The 18,728-nt window shown below is 43.3% G+C and overlaps 1 protein-coding gene across 1 annotated transcript in view; it reads right to left on the bottom strand.

Moving 5' to 3' along the window:
- Window positions 1–1,135: 1,135 nt before the first annotated feature.
- Window positions 1,136–18,728, bottom strand: part of LOC110527783 (guanine nucleotide-binding protein G(i) subunit alpha-2) — a 165,345-nt gene continuing 147,752 nt past the window's right edge. The window contains exons 5-9 of the mRNA XM_021609289.2: window positions 13,848–13,976; window positions 7,102–7,231; window positions 4,608–4,761; window positions 3,793–4,023; window positions 1,136–2,160 (exon numbers count right to left, since the gene is read on the bottom strand). Coding sequence (XP_021464964.1) covers window positions 3,833–4,023; window positions 4,608–4,761; window positions 7,102–7,231; window positions 13,848–13,976 — 604 coding nt within the window. The 3' untranslated portion in view covers window positions 1,136–2,160; window positions 3,793–3,832. The remainder of the gene's footprint in view (window positions 2,161–3,792; window positions 4,024–4,607; window positions 4,762–7,101; window positions 7,232–13,847; window positions 13,977–18,728) is intronic.

Raw genomic sequence — 18,728 nt, 5'->3', positions numbered from 1 at the left:
CATCACATAATGCGCCAATAGCAACGCGCCTGAAATACGACCCAACACCTAAACACCGCGTCAAAACATCTCCCTCAACTGAGAAGTTCTACTGTGTGGAATTAAAACAATTGCCAGGACTTCAGATTTCAGTCATGTGTCAATCATGGACGAGACGATGTTTTTTAAATGATTTGTCTCAGACTGGGCAAGGAGACACATAGCCCATCAATCGTAGGGACAGGGTCTAGCCTATAACATAGACTACTTATCACAGTTTGGAGTACCTAACTATATTGTTTGATGTTTTCTCTATTATCATAGGCTGTTAGCCTACATAGTCCAACAGACCATTTTGGATTTAGGCTTCTTCACCTATGTGCAACTTCAAAGTTGCCGCAAAACTCGCATGATGCTTTGTTGAAAAAGGTCTAGACCTACCTAGTTTATGTAATCAGTTGCATTTCACTATAGAGAAATAATAAGAAAAACTTTTCATTTCCAACACAGTGAATAAAGGGCACTTCTCGTGTGGATACAGTTAGGCTACATTTGATTTGAAGCATATAGAGGCGTGTAGCACCACCTGACGGATTGTTCTGGAACCACGGAACGGCTCAAAGCTTGAACACTCAAACTACCCCCATCCTATTTTACTCGCTGATTTACCTGAGCGCCTGGTACCCTGGGCTGTTGGGAGTCCATTGTTGTCCCAATGCCTACACCATTCGCTGCATTCTTTACTTAATGGCAGTTTTACAGCGCAAATGCTGGAGCTGGACTGTTACATTGTCCCCAATCAATTTATTGGAATGAGCAAGACTGCACATCACGGTCTGTATAGGCTTAGGCAGATCATGTCCATAGCTCTACATTTGAATGTACAAGCCCCTCCTCATCACCCTCCATTGTCTGTTCCTCATGTATATGAATACTCCATGTAATTGGGGGATGAAGCATTGTTGGCACTGTTGATACATTCTCATTTACATTTGTGTACATTAGGATGGATGTGCAATGTTTACCTTATGGGGATGTTCTACTTACCTTTAAGACCCTAATTAAATGTGATTAGCATTGCTATGCCATGTTCAAAAGGGCATTCTTACAGTGGAATCTGTAGATAGGTCCAATTATTCTAGAGACACACCAGGAGAATGGTAATTGAGGTGATCCAAACTTTATTTAAATGAAACAATAGTAGGACTTTCAAAGCGTTTGAAATATTTACCAAAACACTATCATTGTTCATTTCTTTCTCATCACTGTGATATATATTATGTTACCTCTTTATCCGCCGTGTGAATAGTATGGGAGTAGAAATAGCCCTAATTCACACTATGGAGAAAGCAAGTCTCTAGATGTAACAGGTGTAAACATACATCAAGGCACAAACATACTGAGAAAAGACCTGGGATGAAAACAAAATATGCCAATGTTAGGAACATACGTTTTCAATATTGTTTTTTAAAAAATCTTGAAGGTTTTTAAATCTTCAAATTGGTACTTTTTTCTTTACTCTTTGTAATTGTTTTCGAAGGAATGTTACATTGTGACGACTAAAGAAGTACAGCTATGATCGTCTACGGACAGTCAAGTGTAATAACGATAATAAGTGATATGATACAGCACACAACGTTAGTATGTCATGTAAATATTAGCAAAAACGTGTTCCTCTCAACTCATGTTCTCTCTCCATACTGGTTTCCCTTCAACAAAAAAAAAATGCTTTATGCAATTGAAAGTTTCATAAAATGCCGACATCTGTTAAAGTAAAGTGAATGTAAAGAATATAAAAGTTGTTTCCTCTATTTTTCTAACCTCGGATAATACTTATAAAACAAGAAAGAAAAGAGAGAAAAAAAAAAGAATTACATCTGAGATCAAATTCAGACTTGGCAGAAGAAGAAAAAAGAGACCCCTAATCAAATTAAATTAAATCTAACATGCAACGAAAATAAACAAAAGTACACAAGAGGGAGAGGATGGACATGACAGTTGAGAATAAGTGATCATTGGAATAATTCTGCAAGGCTTTTTCTCCCAACTTCTCAGTTTGTTATGTTTTTTTTTTCCCCATATAGAAAAGCAGGAGCTTTCAAGGCCGGTACAGTCTGTCTGTGACGGTGGTGTGTCTGTCCACTCTATCCCCCAGGCAGCAGACTCATTGTACAAGCACTCCTGGCGAAGAGAGGCATAAAGAGTAAGCTAGCCCAGACATGGGCTGAGCAAATGTGTATTAAATATGAGACGTGTAGTTTGTGTATGTATGTATGGTAATGAGAAAGGGAAACTTTTTTTTACATGTAAGACATGCAGGGGGTCTATCTATGATGTACTGCTGAGTCAATTTAACCATCAGAAAACAAAATCATACATCATGTATAGTTAAAGTTGTAAGTTTGCATACACCTTAGCCAAATACATTTAAACTCAGTTTTTCACAATTCCTAACACTTAATCCTAGTAAATATTCCCTGTCTTAGGTCAGTTAGGATCAACACTTCATTTGAAGAATGTGAAATGTCAGAATAATAGTAGAGAGAATGATTTATTTCAGGTTTTATTTCTTTCATCACATTCCCAGTGGGTCAGAGGTTTACATACACTCAATTAATATTTGGTAGCATTGCCTTTAAATTGTTTAACTTGGGTTAAACGTTTCAGGTAGCCTTCCACAAGCTTCCCACAATAAGTTGGGTGCATTTTGGCCCATAGAGCTGGTGTAACTGAGTCAGTTTTGAAGGCCTCCTTGCTCGCACACGCTTTTTCAGTTCTGGCCACACATTTTCCATAGGATTGAGGTCAGGGCTTTGTGATGGCCACTCAAATACCTTGACTTTGATGTCCTTTGAGCCATTTTCCCACAACTTTGGAAGTATGCTTGGGGTCATTGTCCATTTGGAAGACCCATTTGCGAACAAGCTTTAACTTTAACTGACGTCTTGAGATATTGCTTCAATATATCTAGATAATTTTGCCTCCTCGTGATATCATCTATTTTGTGAAATGCAACAGTCCCTCCTGCAGCAAAGCACCCCCACAACATGATGCTGCCACCCCCGGGCTTCACGGTTGGGATGGTGTTCTTCGGCTTGCAATCATCCCCATTTTTCCTCCAAACATAACAATGGTCATTATGGCCAAACAGTTCTATTTTTGTTTCATCAGACCAGAGGACATTTCTCCAAAAAGTACGATCTTTGTCCCCATGTGCAGTTGCAAACCGTAGTCTGGCTTTTTTTTAGGTCTTGGCTGATTTCTTTTGATTTTCCCAAAGAGGCACTGAGTTTGAAGGTAGGCCTTGAAATACATCCACAGGTACACCTCCAATTGACTCAAATTATGTCAATTAGCCTATCATAAGCTTCTAAAGCCATGACATCATTTTCTGGAATTGTCCAAGCTGTTTAAAGGCACAGTCAACTTACTGTATGTAAACTTCTGAACCACTGGAATTGTGATACAGTGAATTATAATGTTCTCAGTTATGACTCGGGCCCTGTGTTTTGTGCAGTCATGTGACATTCCTAGATTGTAACCTTTATTTAAAGATTTTTCAGCCAACAGTCCAACACCATCCTTAGAATATTTCGTTCGCTTTTGGTGTGATGCTAATGTACGGATAAGGCTTAAAATACAGGATAAGATATTTGCTATGACACATGATTGCGCAAAACACAGGGCCCTGGTCATCACCATACTGATGATTTAGTCCTTTCTAACATGGTCATCTCATCCCCAAAAGAGATAATGGGCTATATCATCAGCATTGGATTTGATGTTTGGTTTTCCCCTAATCTTTGTCCTCACCTTAGCTCCTCCTCTGGCCCCGCCTCCCCTGGCCCCGCCTCTAGAAGAGACCACAGTCCTTCAGGTTGTTCTTGATGATGACGTCGGTGACGGCGTCAAAGACAAACTGGACGTTCTTGGTGTCGGTGGCGCAGGTGAAGTGGGTGTAGATCTCCTTTGTGTCCTTCTTCTTGTTCAGGTCCTCAAACTTAGTCTGGATGTAACTCGCTGCCTCGTCGTATTTGTTGGCTCCTGAGTAGTGAACATAGTCAATATAAATGAAGCATTATAGCATGTGATGAGATGCCAGACATTACTGATTGATTCCAAGATTTAAAAAAACACTATTGATGAATTATTACTTGACATCTCTTGGAAATCATCACTGGCGTGCTCAATATCCCCCAATATTCTGCTAGAGCTACTACTGCTGCTGAAATCGCTACAGCGTCAACAATTGGCAGGGTAGCCTAGTGGTTAAGAGCGTTGGACTAGTAACCGGAAGGTTGCAAGTTCAAACCCAGAGCTGACAAGGTACAAATCTGTCGTTTTGCCCCTGAACAGGCAGTTAACCCACTCTTCCTAGGCCGTCATTGAAAATAAGAATTTGTTCTTAACTGACTTGCCTAGTTAAATAAAAGGTAAAAATTTTTTTTTTTTTAAAAACATCACAACTATATGATTTCTCTGTCAGAGTGCATTGCAATCCACTGTATGTCGCAGTGCTACAGACCCACTGGGCACACACTGGTTTTCAATGAAATGACGTTGAACCAACGTGGAATACGTTGGTTCAACGTGTCCCCAGTGGGGGACACATTGGTAGGATTCTCTACCTGTGTACTCGGGGTAGCAGATAGCCAGGGGGCTGCCTGTAATCTTCTCCTCAAACAGATCCTTCTTGTTGAGGAAGAGGATGATGGAGGTCTCTGTGAACCACTTGTTGTTGCAGATGGAGTCAAACAGCTTCATGCTCTCATGCATCCGGTTCTGGTAGACAGACAGACAAATACTGGGTCCCATCGCATCCAAGGATAAAACATAAAATCTGCCACCAGGGGGCAGTAACTCCTCACATTTCAAATCTAGCTGTATAGGGTAGTGGTACATTATGTATTTTGTGAATGTGTCAATGCTTTCTCCACTCTCACTGCAGTAGTAGCGATAGAGAAGCTGAGAGTGTGTCTTTGTGTTGGGGATATGGTTATAGGAAGTATATTGTTCAAGCAGACTGTTAAAAATGGATTCATGTGCCATAGAAAAAAGGACTGATTAGTAAAAACAGGTGAAAGTCTACATAACATCCATAGAAATACAGCAATGGTCTATTTGGTCTTAAGAATTAGTGAGATATAACTGCTTAACATGACTATTGAATTAACGTAAGATGCTACACTCTCTAACAAAATGCAGTGTCTGTGAAGTAGGATGGCTCCTCCCATCTTATTTTTTCCCGGACTTAAATAAGTGGTGTATTGATTGGGTGCTTCACACCACAGTGAGGGAAACAAATGGCTCATTGCACAGTTTGATGATATCTCAGCAGCTTCAACTGCTCTTCAGGTTATTAAGTCCTCAGCCCAAACTTACTCTAAATATTGTGTGAGCGGTATATCAGTGTGGTGTCAGGACAACAACCTCTCCCCCAACGTCAGTAAGACAACGGAGCTGATCATGAATTACAGGAAATGGAGGGGTGAGCACTCCCCCCATTCACATCGACAGGGTTGAAATGGAGTTTCAAGTTTCTCAGTGTCCACATCACTAAAGACCTATCAGGGTCCATACACACCAACACAGTCGTGAAGAGGGCACAACAACGCCTCTTCCCACTTAGGAGCTTGAAAAGACTTGTCATGGGCCCTCAGATCCTCAAAACGTTCTACAGCTGCACCATCGAGAGCATCTTGACAGCCAACTGCTTTGACCGCAAGGTGCTACAGAGGGTAGCGCATATGGCCCACTACATCAATGGGGTTGAGCTGCCATCCAAGACTTCTATACCAGGTGGTAAAAGAGGAAGACCCAGATAATTGTCAAAGACTCCAGCCACCTAAGCAACAGACTGTTCTCTCTGCTACCGCACAACAAGCGGTACCAAGTCTGGAAATAACAGGACCCTGAACAGCTTCTACCCCAAGCCTATGCAAGACTTCTAAGTAGATAATCAAATGGATACCCAGACCACCTGAATTGACCCTTTTTTTGCACTAACTCTCTTACATGCAATCTCCATAGACAAACATTGTCCGTAGAAAGGCCTTGAAGAGCTCAGTGACAGTCAATGTGGCATCATTGTAAGATACTACCTTTCCAACAAGTCAGTTTGTCAAAATTCTGCCCTGCTAGAGCTGCCACGGTCAAGTGCTCAGCCGCGAACGGCTCAGCCGCGAAGTGGTAGGCCACACAATCTCACAGAACGGGACCGCCAAGTGCTGAAGCGCGTAGCACGCACATATCAGCTGTCCTCGGATGCAACATTCACTATCAAGTTCGAAACTGCCTCTGGAAGTAATGTCAGCACAAGATCTGTTCTTCGGGAGCTTCGTGAAATGCGTTTCCATGGCCGAGCAGCCGCACACAATGCCAAGCGTTGGCTAGAGTGGTGTAAAGCTCGCCACCATTGGACTCTGGAGCAGTGGAAACACGTTCTCTGGCGTGATGAATCACACTTCACCATCTGGCAGTCCAATGGACTAATCTAGATTTTATGGATGCCAGGAGAACGCTACCTGCCCGATTGCATAGTGACAACTGTAAAGTTTGGTGGACGAGGAATAATGGTCTGGGGCTGTTTTTCATGGTTCAGGCTAGGCCCTTTAGTTCCCGTGAAGGGAATTCAAAACGCTACATTCAGCATACAATGACATTCTAGACGATGCTGTGCTTCCAACTTTGTGACAACAGTTTGGGGAAGGCCCTTTCCTGTTTTAGCATGACAATGCACAAAGTGAGGTCCATACAGAATGGTTTGTTGAGATCGGTGTGGGAGACCTTGACTGGCCTGCACAGAGCCCTGACCTCAACCCCATCGAAATCCTTTGGGATAAATTTGAACACCGACTGCCAGCCAAGCAAAATCACCCAACATCAGTGCCCGACCTCACTAATGCTCTTGTGGCTGAATGGAGCAAGTCCCCGTAGCAATGTTCCAACATCAAGTGGAAAACCTTCCAAGAAGAGTGGAGACTGTTATAGTAGCAAAAGGGGGACCAATTCCATGTTAATGCCCATAATTTTGGAATGAGATGTCCAGTAACGTGTGACCAGTTGAAAATGTGTGGATCATAGAAATATAGTAGGATAGGATAGGTGACTCTTCCTCCTCACCATCTCCTCATCCTCAGCCAGCACCAGGTCATAAGCACTCAGCGCAACACAGAAGATAATGGATGTGACTCCTTCAAAACAATGGATCCACTTCTTCCTCTCTGAGCGTTGGCCGCCCACGTCAAACATCCTGCAGGAGAGAGAGAGAGAGGGAGAGAGAGAGAGGGATGGGGGGAAAGGGGGGGAGAGTAAGAGAGAGAAAGAAAGATGGAGAGAGAAAGAGAGAGATGAAGGTTGTAACACCAAAATAGGTAGCTTGAAAAAATGAAAAAGGGGGTGAAGTTGATAGAGGAGAGAAGTAGAGAAGAAAAAGGGATTGGGATGGGGGGGGGGGGGGGGGGGGGGGGGGGGGGGAGAGGGAGGGAGGGAGAAAGTGAGGGAGACATTCCGTCCCAGGCCATGCATTAACATTTCATGAGATTGTTCTCAGAACAAAGGCGGCTCGGGAGAGAGACAGAGAGAGCTCCATTAGAGATGCTGGGCCGTGATAAAAGACCGCAGGGCCAACACAGGAAGCCCTCAGGGGCGATATGTATCAAGCATCTCACAATTGGAGTCGTGATCTAGAATCAGGTCCCCCCCCCCTGTCCATATAATTACATTCATCGTAATTTAAAAGGCACAGGGGCAAACGCTTGAATTTTACTCTGAGTGGTCAGACGCTTGACACTTAAACACTGTAGACACATTACACTGTAACAGAGGCTCTACCAGGTGAACACGCCACACAGGTGTGAATACACTGGTTATCAGGGGATGCTGAGGTTATACACCTGCTCGAGCTGTTATTCCCGCTAACAACACAGCCTCTCTATCACACATTAATGACCCACTATACTACAGAGAGCTTCAACCTGCACACATGGGTTTTTACAAGATGAAGATGATCTAGTTTAGAACTAAGTGACAGGATCGACTGTCCCGTGGCTCTGTCAACAACCAAAATGTGAATGACTTGGCATGAAATCATCTGTGCCTCTATAATATTATCATCCACAGTCCTTGACAATGAGCTTGACATGTCCACCGTGAACGAGTGTTCATGTCCCATGTACTGGTCCACAAAGATCAGTGTGTGTATATAAAGGGACTGAGTCCAGTATGCTTCATTAGTTTGAGGTATTCATTTAAGAATGGGTAGTACTGTAATGCTGCTGCTGTTGCTGTTCTGCCTCTCTGGGGCATGGGCACAGGGAGAGAGTGGAGAAGTTGGAGAGAATGACATCACTGAACAGGGTCACGGGAATGGGGAGAGAACCACGGCTGCTGAGACTGCTGAGAGGCATGGTGGTAGAGCAGAGAGTGGAGCTGAGGAACATGGCAGCCAAAGTGACAGCCAAGTAGAGGAGCTGAAGAAAGAGGTAATGGATCAGAGTGAAGTGAGTGTCACTAAGAGTGAACTGCACTTCTACAAGAACAAAGTAGAGGAACTGAAGAGCAAAGACGCAGCCCAAAGAGCAGAACTATTCACCATGGCCCCGATTCAGACTTAGGAAACGTACGCCTTTCTTTTTCACAACTTTCCTATGCACTTCTCAGTAGTTGGTATTCAGACGTGGTTCCCTTGCGCGCACTGAATATATTTAATTCAACAGCTGCTCTCTATATCCCCCCCACAATCGCATAAAAGAAACACACAGACCGGACAAGTAGGTGCTGGACTATGGACTATGGTCATTGTAGTTAATTACCACATTTTCTGCACTTATGTCACGCCCTGACCTTGGAGAACCTTTTTATTTCTCTATTTGGTTAGGTCAGGGTGTGATTTGGGTGGGCTTTCTAGTTTTCTATTTTTTTGTTTGCTGGGTATGGTTCCCAATAAGAGGCAGCTGTCTTTCGTTATCTCTGATTGGGAATCATACAGGCAGCCTGTTTTTTTCACATCCTGACCTTAGTTCCTTTGTTTTGTCTTTTGTTTTAGTATGGTCAGGGTGTGAGTTGGGTGGGTTGTCTATGTTAGTCTGTCTATGATTTTCTATTTCTTTGTTTGGCCGGGTATGGTTCTTAATCAGAGACAGCTGTCAATCGTTGTCCCTGATTGAGAGCCATATTTAGGTAGCCTGTTTTCCATTGTGTTTTGTGGGTGGTTGTTTCCTGTTTAGTGTTGTTTTGTCTAGTGTTGCATATTTCATTAAATAATATGAACACTTACCACGCTGCACCTTGGTCCTCCTCTCCTTCCCCAGACGACAAGCGTTATAGTTTTCCACCCTAGTTTGTGGGATGTTGTTTTTGCACAGTAGCTGTATAGCCTTGCAGAACTTAACATTTTTTTTTCTCTTCTCCTTTGTTGTTTTTTGGTGCTCATTCTAATAAAGTACGATGAACACTTTCCACGCTGCGCTTTGGTCTCATTCCGACGATGGACGCAAGAACAACTTAACTATGTAGAATATTGGCCTGTTGGAAACTACAACTCTTATCTCTACAGAAGCTGTGCAATGTGCACATTGAGCTCACAGAACAAAATTGGATTTCAAATAATTACACCGACTTGGTCAATTAGCTGTTTAAAAAACAGAACATTACAGGAGTTCGCTGTCAGTGCGCATGGATTTCCATAGGATTTGGTCTCCAAATTTCATCCCCTGCAAATTATGAAGCCAGAGGCCTACAGTACAATTAGAATTATGAAAAATATTTATACTTCACTGTGGAAAAGACGCTGAAATACCAGTCTTGTTGACAAGCTTTTACTTTTGCTGAAATATGAGTGGTTTCACATTTGTCTCCAGAGATCATTAGGTAAAATATACGTAAACAATTGTCAATTAGCCTATATTTACAAACCCCTTATCCAAACAGATTACTCATTTACATAGCTTTTATCAGTTTATAAATTACAGTGCATGGAGTTGGTGTTATTTCTATCAGAAAAAAAAATGTAGATGTTGTTCCACTTGGAACCACTTGTGCTGATAAAATACAAATCAAAAGGTACACAGTATTTAAAAAGGATTGCTTTAGATAAATTAACAGAAAAATTGAACAACTCCCTGATCAAATTAGTAGGTGTGGGTGTGTTTTCTGGGGTTGAATTAAAGGCATTCAGTGAGGGAGGGAGCCACAAACCTTGTTACTCATCTCCATAAGGTAAGTCTGAATACCAACTACTGAGAAGTGTGTAGAATGGTGTGCATAGGAAAGGCATACATTTCATAAGTCTGAATCAGGCCCACAGTGAATAGTTCTGCTGTTTTGGGCTGTATCCTTGCTCTCCAGTTCTTCTACTTTGTTCTTGTAGTAGTGCAGTCCAGTGTTGAAGCTCAGCTCCATTCTCTGATCCATCACCTCTTTCCCCAGCTCCTCTACTTGGCTCTCACCGGCTGTCACTTTGGCTGCCATGTTCATGTAACGACCCAAGCTGATACATCGGAAGGCATGGGGTTCTCTGAGCTTAAATTGTTTCTGTATATGTAATCAGAGATAGCGACACAAAACAAACAGACATAGCTAGTGAAAAAAAAGTATACTTTCTTCTTTCATTTTCTCTCTAATGTACCACATCTCTTTTCTTTTTCTGTTGCCGTTGTCATTTTTATGCCATTCATTCTGTTGGTATTTTCCTGGAGATTAGTCACCATAGCTACAGTCGACGGGATGGAGATAAAAAGAAGTGTCTTTTTTTCTTATCGATTGTCCCCATGTATTATTCATCCCTGACATCGTGTCTGTGACAGAAGGCAAATGTCAGCCAGCCCAGTGCTCTGAGTTTAGCTGGAACCAGGTCACTGTGGACTCATGTCAGACCTCTTACACAGACAGACAGGAATGACCTGATTATCACCATGTTTCTCATCATCTATCTGGCTGTTTGAAGCCCATGCCACTGAAACTTGAATGGATCTGCCATTGTATCAGGTGTGATGATGTTATTAGTTGACGCTACAGTTGTCAGCAACACAGTGACAACCAAACTGTAACAAGTCTGATGGAAGTATGAGATGTCTTAAAGAGATGTGCCTGGGTTACTGTCATCTCTGAACCTTGACTCCACAACGTGCACCTCACACTAGACCAACTAGCAGCTCATGTTCATGTACCAGTGCTTTCCAGTAGCATCTCTGCTCTGCTATCAACATTGTGTAAATTACAGACGAGTTCAGATTTCACTCTGAAGTCAAATTAATGGTGATACAAATAGAGCTTTGATTAAAAAATTGTTGCGTCCCCCTCAGGCTGTTCAGAGCCAGGAAGGCAGAGGGGGTCTCACAACACTTCCTGGTCAGCCAGAGGTCACACACTCATTCAGTTGCAACACAAACATGTAGGACACAGACAACCACATACACTTCGGACATATCTAAAAAAGCAACGTTTGAAATGTGTTCTACCCTCTTTTGGCTTCAAGTCTCGAGTGACTGGTGTTTTCGGGGAGACATTTTAAAATGTTGTGATTGGCAGAACTACACATGATAAGGAAGCCACACACATCTAAAGAAGGTTAAAGATAAGGGGGGGGGGGCAGAAAGATAGACCAGGGGCTGGTATGTTTATATTTGTGCAATGAATACATTTTCACATTAATGTAATAATGTAATGCTAGTCCTCCCGAGTGGTGCAGCGGTCTAAGACACTGCATCGCAGAGCTTGTGGTGTATCTACAAACCCGGGTTCGATCCCGGGCTGTGTCGCAGCCGGCTGCGCCTCGGAGACCCCATGAGGCAGCACACGATTGGCCCAGAATCGTGTGAGTTAGGGGAGGGTTTGGCAGGCCGGGATGTCCTTGTCCCATCTCGCTCGAACAACTCCTGTGGCAGGCTGGGCGCCTGCACGCTGACATTGCCAATTGTAAGGTGTTTCCTCTGACACATTGGTGCGGCTGGCTTCTGAGATAAGCGAGCAGTGCGGCTTGGCAGGGTCGTGTTTCGGAGGACGCATGGCTCTTGACCTTCGCCTCTCCCGAGTCCATACGAGAAATGCAGCAATGGGACAAGAATGTAACTACCAATTGGATATCACGAAATTGGAGAGAAAAAGGGGTGAAGAATATATATATATACATACATACAGTGCCTTGCGAAAGTATTCGGCCCCCTTGAACTTTGCGACCTTTTGCCACATTTCAGGCTTCAAACATAAAGATATAAAACTGTATTTTTTTGTGAAGAATCAACAACAAGTGGGACACAATCATGAAGTGGAACGACATTTATTGGATATTTCAAACTTTTTTAACAAATCAAAAACTGAAAAATTGGGCGTGCAAAATTATTCAGCCCCCTTAAGTTAATACTTTGTAGCGCCACCTTTTGCTGCGATTACAGCTGTAAGTCGCTTGGGGTATGTCTCTATCAGTTTTGCACATCGAGAGACTGACATTTTTTCCCATTCCTCCTTGCAAAACAGCTCAAGCTCAGTGAGGTTGGATGGAGAGCATTTGTGAACAGCAGTTTTCAGTTCTTTCCACAGATTCTCGATTGGATTCAGGTCTGGACTTTGACTTGGCCATTCTAACACCTGGATATGTTTATTTTTGAACCATTCCATTGTAGATTTTGCTTTATGTTTTGGATCATTGTCTTGTTGGAAGACAAATCTCCGTCCCAGTCTCAGGTCTTTTGCAGACTCCATCAGGTTTTCTTCCAGAATGGTCCTGTATTTGGCTCCATCCATCTTCCCATCAATTTTAACCATCTTCCCTGTCCCTGCTGAAGAAAAGCAGGCCCAAACCATGATGCTGCCACCACCATGTTTGACAATGGGGATGGCGTGTTCAGCTGTGTTGCTTTTACGCCAAACATAATATTTTGCATTGTTGCCAAAAAGTTCAATTTTGGTTTCATCTGACCAGAGCACCTTCTTCCACATGTTTGGTGTGTCTCCCAGGTGGCTTGTGGCAAACTTTAAACGACACTTTTTATGGATATCTTTAAGAAATGGCTTTCTTCTTGCCACTCTTCCATAAAGGCCAGATTTGTGCAATATACGACTGATTGTTGTCCTATGGACAGAGTCTCCCACCTCAGCTGTAGATCTCTGCAGTTCATCCAGAGTGATCATGGGCCTCTTGGCTGCATCTCTGATCAGTCTTCTCCTTGTATGAGCTGAAAGTTTAGAGGGACGGCCAGGTCTTGGTAGATTTGCAGTGGTCTGATACTCCTTCCATTTCAATATTATCGCCTGCACAGTGCTCCTTGGGATGTTTAAAGCTTGGGAAATCTTTTTTGTATCCAAATCCGGCTTTAAACTTCTTCACAACAGTATCTCGGACCTGCCTGGTGTGTTCCTTGTTCTTCATGATGCTCTCTGCGCTTTTAACGGACCTCTGAGACTATCATAGTGCAGGTGCATTTATAAGAAGACTTGATTACACACAGGTGGATTGTATTTCTCATCATTTGTCATTTAGGTCAACATTGGATCATTCAGAGATCCTCACTGAACTTCTGGAGAGAGTTTGCTGCACTGAAAGTAAAGGGGCTGAATAATTTTGCACGCCCAATTTTTCAGTTTTTGATTCGTTAAAAAAGTTTGAAATATCCAATAAATGTCGTTCCACTTCGTGATTGTGTCCCACTTGTTGTTGATTCTTCACAAAAAAATACAGTTTTATATCTTTATGTTTGAAGCCTGAAATGTGGCAAAAGGTCGCAAAGTTCAAGGGGGCCGAATACTTTCGCAAGGCACTGTATATATATATATATATTATAATAACAATGTAATGCTCAGTTTGCCCCAATACACAAAGCCATACAAATAAACACTAGTCAGGTTGCCAAGTTTGTTCTGAGAGCCCTTACTTGAAGTGCAAGTCTTTGAAGGTGAAGTGTGTCTCCACGATGCCAGTGGTCTTGACTCTGGTCCGCAGCACGTCCTGCTGTGTGGGGATGTAGTCTGATTTGGCTATCCTCTCCATTTCATTCAGGTAGCTGCGGCAAACAGACAGATAATTATGAGGAGGGGAGACACTCACACACACTGGCAAGACAATAACACACACACACACATCCAAGCAGAGACACCAACCACAGATGTTCTCTGCTGTTCTGTTTTAGCACAACAGTGATTCTGGATTGGTTCTGTTAATCACGCACGGCCACAGAGTCTGTGCGTGCTGTGTTTTTCTACATTTGTTCTAGGCCATAAATAGTCATGTTAGATCACCTCTCTCTCTCACTCCCTCTGCTTTCCGCAAAGGGAACATTTCTATGGCAACGGCACTTTTTCCCCCCGCTTCACTTCAATGGGTTTTTACGCATTATATTTGAAGCATTATGGAAAGCAAAATTGGTAGTTTGAGCTGTAATCCATGATGCGTAGAAATCCCAGAGCTGTCACTGGGAGTTAAGATGAGATCGGCCACTCCACGTGCTATTCGGTTGTATGTGAGGTGACATGAGATAAGAAGCTTCACATTCCATGTTGTCATTCAGATCAATATGTGTCAGGGACATCAGGGCTAAAATCAGATCTATAACGCAGGGCCATAGATCAGGCACCCCGGATGCGACACAAAAAATTCAAAGATGGAAAAGTCATCGGAGGTAGGGATGATTTCACTGTGTAGAACATTTCACTCTCTCACTCTTCCTCTCTCGCTCTGCTTCCCTCCCTCCCTGTCTCTTTCTCACTCTGCTTCCCTTTGTGATGTGGGAGGGCCGTAGCACTCTGTCTGTAATTCTGTTCCGTGCTGGACACAGCCTGTCTGCTCTACGGATTGAATCATCAGCCAGGGCCAGAGCTAGCTGGTACCCCAGCCAATAGTCCATGAACACAGCACCGACAGGGATACTGACTGACATGCTCACAACATCAGTAGAATGGATTTGGTTTTCTCCACTGGACGGTGTAGGTTTCCGCTATACTCCTTAATCAATGTGATCCTGGCAACGTCTATAGATATACAGTATCCACGCTTTACCAAGATCACATTGATAAAGGGGTATAAACTACTACATGGTATGGTGGAGCAAACCACATCCATTCAACTAGCATTCCAAGCAGAGCTTTATTCTTTATGATCAGAAAGTAGAGTATTGATCAGAGTATTGATCGTATAAACCCTTCTGCTCTGATGTTACAGACAGACAGACTGACACAGACATGCAGACAGACAGACAGTGACCATATAAAACACACTGTATGTAAAATAACTAATGTACACTGTAGCCTTGTAAAGCAGCAGGGATCCATTCTATAGTGTTCATCCTCATGACCATAGATTCCTCATTTCCCTAAATCAGTCAATACAACCTCTGTCAATAGTGGTTTCAGCTATGGGCCTGTGCTCCTGTGCCTTGAGACAATCGTAGATCCTCCAGCTCATTGTCACAAATGAGTTCATTAAGGAAAGGTGTCTGGTTGACTATCAACTTTTGAGTAGAGGAGCTCAATCGATGTATGAAGAAAACCGACAAGGTTCCAACTGATTCTGGATTGGATGGCGCTTCTGTCACCTTTAGAGAAGGTCACATAGTAGTTGTTATTTTCTGGTATAACTAATAAGAAATGCACGTTATATTATGGTCCTAATACAATAGATCATTTTAGGAGGGTTGAGCAATGTGTAAGTTAACTGGTACTGGTATCTCCAGATCTCTTCAGGTAATTAACCAACGAAGTACTGAGGGCTGCACTGAAAATGGCTAATTTGTCAATGCCGTTAAAATGATCAAAAACATAGTCCTCTATTGATCGTAGGTCCATTGTCATTTCTACACAGTTTCGATTTGGTGTTAGTCATTTTAAGTATTTAATTTGTTTCCCCCCTAAAAATATATGATTTTTACGGATTGGACCCCCTCGCGTGTTTGATACCCCTGGTGTAGGGTATATATTTAACTCAGAGGGTGTCCTTAGTTTTCTGGAATTTCTCCTTTTCGATTTGCCAGGGTCGACTGCAGTCAGCGCTTCGTGCCCATATGGGTCCCATGGGTTACACGTTTGGAAAGGCACCCAGTGAATTTTGACATTCTCTTCCTGAGGTTTTGTATCAGTTATTTACTCTCATCTTCAATTACTAAAGCAGAAAGATATTTTAATGGTTAAAGTATATGTAAAGGATTTTGCTTGATGATGATGCTCTTGATTGGGAAAATGACTGGGAGAATATATTTCCCTCATCAAAGAACCACAAACCATCAGTGAATTCATTTTAAGCTCTGTCGTAGGTCGTACTGGACACCACTTGTAAGATTTCAGGCAAAACGGGATCTAAGCGCAAACTGTGACCTCTGTTCCTTCAATACACTTGGCACATACAAACAGATGATATGGGGTTGCCCTGAGGTTTATGGGTTTTGGGAGGAAAGTGTTGTCTATTCTCTCTGACATGATTGATAAAACTGTACCCTTTGAACCAATTCCTCCTTCACCTAACGACGATTCAGGTATGCAGCTGAATGAGAAACAGTGTAAAGTGAAGTAAAAAAAAAACACGTTGTTCCAGCGCTGGTTGCCACCTCATGACCTTCATATAAGGAAATGGTTGGCCTACTTTCAGGATGTAGTTATGTTGGAGTTATCCCCCGCCCGCATGAATAAAGCTAAACACACTCCTATAGAAATGTGGAAAGTAGTTGCCTCAATTATCTCCTGGTGATGTCATATGGGTAAACAATTTTACTGGGTGTCATTTTTATTTTATTGTAGTGCTTGTCTGTTGCTTTGTTTTTGTTGGTATGTTTATGTTTTTTAATATTATGCGTCGACTGGGGTTGGGGATGGGGTGCCGCCAGGGTTATGTTTGGGATGGGTGACGTGACTGGGGTTGGGGATGGGGTGCCGCCAGGGTTATGTTTGGGATGGGTGACTGGGGTTGGGAATGGGGTGCCGCCAGGGTTATGTTTGGGATGGGTGACTGGGGTTGGGGATGGGGTGCCGCCAGGGTTATGTTTGGGATGGGTGACTGGGGTTGGGGATGGGGTGCCGCCAGGGTTATGTTTGGGATGGGTGACTGGGGTTGGGGATGGGGTGCCGCCAGGGTTATGTTTGGGATGGGTGACTGGGTGGGAATGTGGGGTTGTTCAAAAAGGGGGAGATTATTTTGTGTTCTATTGATTCTATTGTTTTATTGATTGTATTGCCTTTGTGATCCAATAAAAAAAACTATAGAATAATTCATTCACTCTGTTCTCTTGAAGCGAATGATGCATACTAGGACATTCATCAACCTTGATATATAATCATTAGTGTGAGAGTGTATGGAGAAAACAGCATATGAAAACCAATGTAAAACCTAAGGGAATCTGACTCTCCTTGGAAGTCATCCTAGAGGTCATCCTTGACCTTAAGGCTGACCCCTGCAGCTTGACCCTGCCCTGCAAGAGAGTCCTAATCCTGGGGCCTGCCAGGATGGAATCTCAGATAACTAATGAACACGTTATCATTCTTATGTTGTCCGGACAGCCAACCAGCAAGACAGAGCCATATGAGAGAGTCAGAGCATCAAAGCTAGGAGGAGGATCATGATTTAGAGAACGTTTCAGAGATTTGTCTGCTGATGCTTCCCCCTGTGGAGTAATGTGACAGGTTTCACACAGCAGCAGATGGGAGAGGAGATGAGAGCAGGAGAGGAAAGGAGAGGAGGGTGAGGAGAGGAAAGGAGAGGAGAGGAACACATTACCACCATACATCAGTCTAATGGGAGGCTGGCCAGAGGTATTACACAGTCCTGAGTAAACCTGATATGATACATACAAGCAATCGATCAATCCAACTGCCATTGTTATACCATAATGGTAAATACCCAGCCTTCTTCTCTAGGAACAAATGAATGATCCCTATGTTTCTGTGATGCTATTAAAGAGGAAATTGGCAGACAAAGCCGAGTTGTTCAGCTGTATGCAAAGTAGATGGGTGCTCGTTTTCCAGTTTGAATAAAAAATAAACTAGCAGCAGGAGGGGATAGCGAGATCTAACTGGTGGTAAATGTTGGCCTCCTGGTGTGTGTGCAGATTGCATACTGATTGTAGTAGAGGAAGGGAAGGGATGGAGGGAGGAGTTGATATTGAAAGTCTTTCTGTTTGTCAAACCCTGATCGGTTTTACCTGACTTTGTGCTTGTCTCCACCCCCCTCCAGGTGTCGCCCATCTTCCCCATTATTCCCTGAGCATTTATACCTGTGTTCTCTGTCTGTTGCCAGTTCGTCTTGTCTTGTCATGTCTTACCAGAGTGCCTTCCCGTTTTCATGTTTCTCAAAGGTTTATTTCCTAGTTTTCCCGGTTCTGACCATTCTGCCTGCCCTGACCCCGAGCCTGCCTGCCGTCCTGTACCTGCCTGATTCTGACGTGATTCTGAACCTCTGCCTGCTCGGACGCCAAGCCTGCCTGCCGTCCTGTACCTGCCTGACACTGACCTGATTACAAACCTCTGCCTGTCCTCGACCTGCCCTTTTCCCTGTGTTAAAATAAATGATTGAGAACTGCACTTTCTGCCTCCTGTGTCTGCATCTGGGTCATATCCTGAGTATTGACAGTACAAACTGGCAATAACTGACCCAGCAGACTCAGACCAGCTCCACAATACTGTCTCCCGGCAAGAAGCCACCATTGGAAGACATGAGGAGTTACTGCAATGTCTTATGGAGGGACTCCATATCCTGGCAGAACGCCATGACCATGCGTTCGATACATTGCTGGAGCAATTCTGCGGATTCCCTACAAGGCAGCAAGCCACACCAG

The sequence above is a fragment of the Oncorhynchus mykiss genome, chromosome 7 (assembly GCF_013265735.2).
Source record: "Oncorhynchus mykiss isolate Arlee chromosome 7, USDA_OmykA_1.1, whole genome shotgun sequence".
Lineage (NCBI taxonomy): Eukaryota > Metazoa > Chordata > Actinopteri > Salmoniformes > Salmonidae > Oncorhynchus > Oncorhynchus mykiss.
This window is presented reverse-complemented; position numbering and strand designations above follow the sequence as displayed.